At 46.4% G+C, this 5,541-nt stretch overlaps 1 protein-coding gene across 1 annotated transcript; it reads right to left on the bottom strand.

The window, feature by feature from the left end:
• Window positions 1–1,136: 1,136 nt before the first annotated feature.
• Window positions 1,137–5,133, bottom strand: LOC129020029 (leukocyte immunoglobulin-like receptor subfamily A member 4). The gene is made up of 6 exons (XM_063657464.1): window positions 5,040–5,133; window positions 4,588–4,887; window positions 4,082–4,378; window positions 3,520–3,828; window positions 1,637–1,687; window positions 1,137–1,488 (listed from the first exon to the last, which is right to left on the bottom strand). The coding sequence occupies exons 1-6, from the start codon at window positions 5,131–5,133 to the stop codon at window positions 1,397–1,399; spliced, it is 1,143 nt and encodes a 380-aa protein (XP_063513534.1). The 3' UTR covers window positions 1,137–1,396.
• Between the last annotated feature and the right edge of the window lie 408 nt (window positions 5,134–5,541).

The following is a 5,541-nucleotide window of genomic DNA, read 5'->3' as shown; positions in this document are numbered from 1 at the left end:
GGTTTCACCATGTTGGCCAGGCTGGTCTCGAACTCCTGACCTCAGGTGATCCTCCCGCCTCGGCCTCCCAAAGTGTTGGGATTACAGGCATGAGCCACCACGCCTGGCCTATTTTTTTCTTTTCTCTCCATTGTGCTATGATTTCGACATTACAATTTTATTGAGACTACACCATAAGAATGAAGCAGAAATTATTATAACCTTTAAATAAACTTTACAACTGGTCCATACTCATGTGTGAACAACAATTCTTTTGACTACTTCCCAACTGTGCATTCGATGGTGTCATATGGGAACCCTGAAGTTGGCCATAAAGGACGTATTTATACCACACTAATTAGCAAATACTATAAATCAGGGGCTTTATATGTTCAGAGTTTTCTTAAGAAAATAATTTTTTCAGAGATCACCATACCATGAGGCTGAGCCTTCAAGCATTAGTGTGCTAATTCTGAGAGATGATATTTCTGGACAAAGTACACAGGTATCATCCGATGAAGAGTGAAGGGAATTCAGGGTCCAGAGAGGGTGCTAGGGCATCTTTTCAGACTCATATTTCCTTTTTTTTTTTTTTTTTTGGAGATGGAGTCTTGCTCTGTTGCCCAGGCTGGAGTGCAGTGGCAAGATCTTGGCTCACTGCAACCTCTGCCTCCCGGGTTCAAGCTATTCTCCTGCCTCAGCTTCCCGAGTAGCTGGGATTACAGGTGCTCACTGCCACACCCAGCTAATTTTTGTATCTTTTAGTAGAGAAGGGTTTCACCATGTTGGCCAGGTTGGTCTCGAACTTCTGACTTCAAGTGATCCGCCCACCTCAGCCTCCCAAAGTGCTGGGATTACAGGTGTGAGCCACTGTTTCTGGCCTCAGACTCATGTTTCAAAGTCCCAAATACAAATTTGCCCACCTATTCCCGTTATTTAATCCAGATCTATGCTCAGAACTGAAGAGATGGAGAAACAATAGTTCACTTTAGAGAATGTGGTAGTTGGAAACAAAGAAAAATATATTACATGACAGTGGACCAGAGCACGCGATCGCAGGGGTGTGGACGCAAACCCACCATGGGGGATGTGCCTTCACATCACAGAGAGCAAAAGGAAGGCAGGGGCAGGCACGGAGGGTCCACAACAGCAGGACTGAAAGCACTGCCGTTTAATGGAGGTTTAACAGAGGAAGCGTTCTCTACAGGCACCCAGACATCTTCCTGCACCCGACCCAAGCCTCCCCTTCTCGACTTTCTCAGTAGACAGTTCCCCGAATGATGGTCCAGACTTTCTTCCAGAACCTCTTGGGACTATCAGATTCATTGCCAAAGCTCTAGCACTCTGAAGGGTGCATTGTTCTCTCTTGTGTTTACCTCCTGGCTGCATCTTGGGGGTTTCTCTGGCTGTGCCAATCCTAAAACAGCAGAATCCGGAGGACCACCAGGACCAAGCCAGCCACGCCCATGCGGATGAGATTCTCCACTGTGTAATCCTGGTGGTGTGAGGCTGGGGATGGTGGGCAAAGAGGTCACAGAGGTCAGGGCAGATCAACTTCACCCAGGACCCCTGGATGCCCACCCAGGGCACCCACCTCCCGTTAACAGGACCCGACCCTCTGTGCCAGCCCCATAACCAAGAGCATCTCCTTACTCACCAGTCTTGGAGTCTGTCTTGTTTTGCGATGGGCTGAGGGTCTCAGCTGCTCCTGAGAATCAACCAAAAGAGGAGGAGGTGTGTGAGGAGTTGAAGAGACTTAAGCCAACATGTCCCTCAGTTGCTGCATTCCTTTGTGTCTACACTTCTCCTAACTGTTCTGTAGTTATGTGATAGAAACTTTCCCTGCTGCGGCACAGGTACATTTGCATACATACATACATATATGCATAGGTATAAATATGTGTGTATACATAATATGTATTTTGCTTATGTGTATGCATAATATGTATTATAATATGTGGTATGTATTATGCATATGTGTATGCATAATATGTATTAGAAGATATAATAGTGTGAGTATATATAAATATATAATACATAATATATAATAAGATATATAATAGTGTATGTATACATATAAATATGTAATAAAATATGTAATAGTGTGTGTATATAAAAATATATAATACATAATATATAATAAGATATATAATAGTGTGTGTATATATAAATATATAATACATAATATATAATAAGATATATAATAGTGTGTATATACAAATATATAATACATAATGTAAGATATATAATAGTGTGTGTATACATATAAATATATAATAAGATATGTAATAGTGTGTGTATATATAAATATATAATACATAATATATAATAAGATATATAATAGTGTGTATATATAAATATATAATACATAATATATAATAAGATATATAATAGTGTGTGTATATATAAATATATAATACATAATATATATTATAAGATATAATAGTGTGTGGGTATATACAAATATATAATACATAATATATAAGATATATAATAGTGTGTATATATAAATATATAATACATAATATATATTATAATATATATAATAGTGTGTGAGTATATATAAACACATACATATATATTTGAAGTGAGAAGAGTATTATATAATTTAGAAACAAACAAGTTTGTCCTCCATTTTCTTGCGGTTAATGTAATTATTATCAATAAATCAAAAGAGATCATTTCAGAAAGGATTGAAAGGGAGTGTGTCTGTGGTAAGTTAATAGGAAGTAAAATTAGCATACTCAAACCAATAGCTTTCTCATCTATACTTAACTAATTTTAGAAAATAGAAAGGAATCAAAGACTTTCAAATTATTCAAGTAGTAAAACAATGCTTAAAATTCACAATGTCCACAATTTTTATGAATACAACTTCAAGCATCTGCTGATATAAGTGTATAAAGTTTAATTTTAAATGTATTGGATAAAAAGACATTATTAATGAGAAGTTATTCTCCATCATGAATGCACATATTTAATTTAATCCCAAAGAAAATCAGAGCACAGTTATTTTATATCATAACGCTACCTAACAAATTAAATGTGCAAATTATAAATGCCAGCATTACTTTGAAATCTTCAGAAACAGAAAGAGAAACTAGATAGGTGTTTCTATCTAGGGACACCAGACAGAAAGGAATTGCACACGAGGTTTGCTGTTGAATATTTGCCTGCATTGCTGCAGTGAGCAGGTGCATGATCTCCCTTCGTCTCAGGTATGCACTGAGTATTTTGGGGTCACCAGGGGAGCCCAGGTGGGGAGTGAGTGGGGCCTCCATCCTCTACCCTCAGTCTAAGCATGATTCCTCCCAGGTTCCTCCATATCCCATTTCAGCCCTCCCTGGCCTTTAGCCCCATCTGAGGTCTCTGGGGTGGGAGCCCAGGATTAGGAGGTCCCTGACTATTTCCACCCTCTCATGGGCTGGGCCCTCCCCTGCGGACCCTCCCTCTTTACTCCCCTCTTTCCTTAGTGTCCTGAGCTCTCCTGGAGGCAGGGCCTGAGCTGAGGTTTGAGTTCAGAGAGGACAGGGTCAGGGCCCTCATCTGAGACCACGAGCTCCAGGGGGTCACTGGGGTGAGACAGCAGGTAGGGGAAGAATCTGCGTGAGCTGTAGCACCTGTAGGTCCCTGCGTGGGCTGAGGTCACAGGACTCATGGGGAATTCAGCCTGGTGCTGCTGAGCTTGGTGCTCTGATCTCAGACGCAGTGGGTGATGGGCTGCCCCATCCTTGGTCAGAAGGAAAGTGTCCATCGGGCTCCGTGACTGACACAGCAGGGTCACGTTCTCTCCTGAGGCCACTGTGGGGCCTGGCTGCACTGAGAGGGAGGGTCTGTCAGGGATTTGCCCTGGAGAGAAGAAGGATGGGTGAGGGGCTGCCCCACCTTATTCTGAGCTGAGACCTCCTAAGTCCTCTCTCTGGGACCCTCAGTCTCTGTCTCTGTTTTTTCTGAGTCTTCCTCTCCCTGCCCATCCCCTGTCTCTGTCTGTCTCTCCCTCCCTTGGGACCCCCACCCCTCATCCCGGCCATCACCACCTGGGCTCCCCCGGCTGGGCCTGTGTGGCGCCTGGGTCCCTGACTGAACCCGCTGGGCTCCTCACCTGAGATCAGGATGTTCAGGGGGTCACTGGGAGCCGACCACTCAGAGGAGACGTTGTGTGCACCGTAGCATCTATACTGCCCCCCGTGGGAGACCGTCACAGGGCCCAGGGTGAAGTTGGCCTGGGAGAGCCCAGCCTGGGGCTGCTGGCCAGAGCCCTGGAAGAGGTCATGTCCCCCCTCCTTGTACAAAGCGAATCTGTCGTAGCCGAAATCAGAGCAACACTGCAGGGTCAGGTTCTCTCCAGGGACCACGACAGGGCCCTGCAGGGTCAGGAGAGAGGGCTTCCTAGACATGCCTGGAGGGAAAGAGGAGTCGGGACTAGGAGGGCTGGTTCCTCCCACACCCCTTCCTTCTCCCGTCCTGGCCCTGCAGGTCTCACTGTCTCTCACACTCAGTGTCTCTGGGCTCAGGAGTCTCAAACTTCCCTTGTTCCACCCTCCTACATGGGGCTCCCTGATAGTAAGTTCTCAAAAATAAATAGGGCAAGGAGGAAGACATCCGTACCTGAGACCAGGATCTCCATGGTATCACTGGCTTCCGACCACACCCGGGGGATGTTCCTGTAATACCCATAGCATCTGAACATCCATCGGTGACTGGCGGTCACACGGCCCACAGGGAACAGGGCCAGGGACAACCCCTTGGAGAGTTCCTGTGAGTCCAGCATCCAGGAGAGCTTGTTTTCTCCTTCCTCAATCAAAATGAACCTGTGAAATCCCACCCTTGAGCTAAACTGGATGGTCACATTCTCTTCTGAGGTCACCACAGGGCTCGGCAGGGCTGAGAGAGTGGGTTTTCTGTGGGCTCCTAGGAGAGAAGGAGACACTGTCTTAAATGGGGCTCACGTGTCCCACATCATCCCCCAGGGCTGAGTTATTAGAATGGAGATGCCCCTGAGAGCCGACCCCCTTCCTGTGGGCAGAGCCTGGGGCTGGGACCCCTGAGTGTCCTCTCACCTGTCACCACCAGCTCCAGGGCTTCACTGTGCTCTGACCAGCCTGCAGGGCTGAGATAGTGACAGCGGTATCTCCCTGCATGGTGCTCTCTCATGGATGGGATGAAGAAGTTGGTCTTGTTTTTGGGCTCTGGTGGGCTCTGTTGGTACCAGGTCATGGGGCTTCCTTCCTTGGTGAGATGGTAACCCTGGGTATCCAGGGTCCCCTGGCACCAGAGGGTCATGGGGCTCTCCCAGGTAATCACAGAGCCTGGCTCAGCCCAGAGGCTGGGTTTGGGGAGGTTCCCTGGAAGAAACCACAGGCTGGGGTCCACAGACCTCCCCCGCCCCTCATTCCCAGCTCAGGTCATGGACCCTCTTGATTTTCTCACCCTCGGTTGAGAAGCCCCTGAGATGAGAGTCCAGGTGCTGAGTGTGAGGTCAGGCATGGGAGGTTAGCAGAGACTCACCTGCAGGTGTTCGGGCTTTCTGGCCCAGACTCAGCCATGGAGAAGAGTTTCCTG

The sequence above is a fragment of the Pongo pygmaeus genome, chromosome 20, assembly GCF_028885625.2.
Source record: "Pongo pygmaeus isolate AG05252 chromosome 20, NHGRI_mPonPyg2-v2.0_pri, whole genome shotgun sequence".
NCBI classification, from domain to species: domain Eukaryota; kingdom Metazoa; phylum Chordata; class Mammalia; order Primates; family Hominidae; genus Pongo; species Pongo pygmaeus.
This window is presented reverse-complemented; position numbering and strand designations above follow the sequence as displayed.

What these genes read in the sequence shown, in the direction of transcription:
- LOC129020029 (XM_063657464.1), bottom strand. Translation starts at nt 5,133, where the DNA reads ATGAGAGAGCACCATGCAGGGAGATACCGCTGTCACTATCTCAGCCCT. An exon ending in CCTGGAGCTGGTGGTGACAG is followed by an intron (nt 4,888 to 5,039) that starts GTGAGAGGACAC and finishes CTCTCCTAGGAG; the next exon opens with CCCACAGAAAACCCACTCTC. An exon ending in CCTGAACATCCTGATCTCAG is followed by an intron (nt 3,829 to 4,081) that starts GTGAGGAGCCCA and finishes TCTTCTCTCCAG; the next exon opens with GGCAAATCCCTGACAGACCC.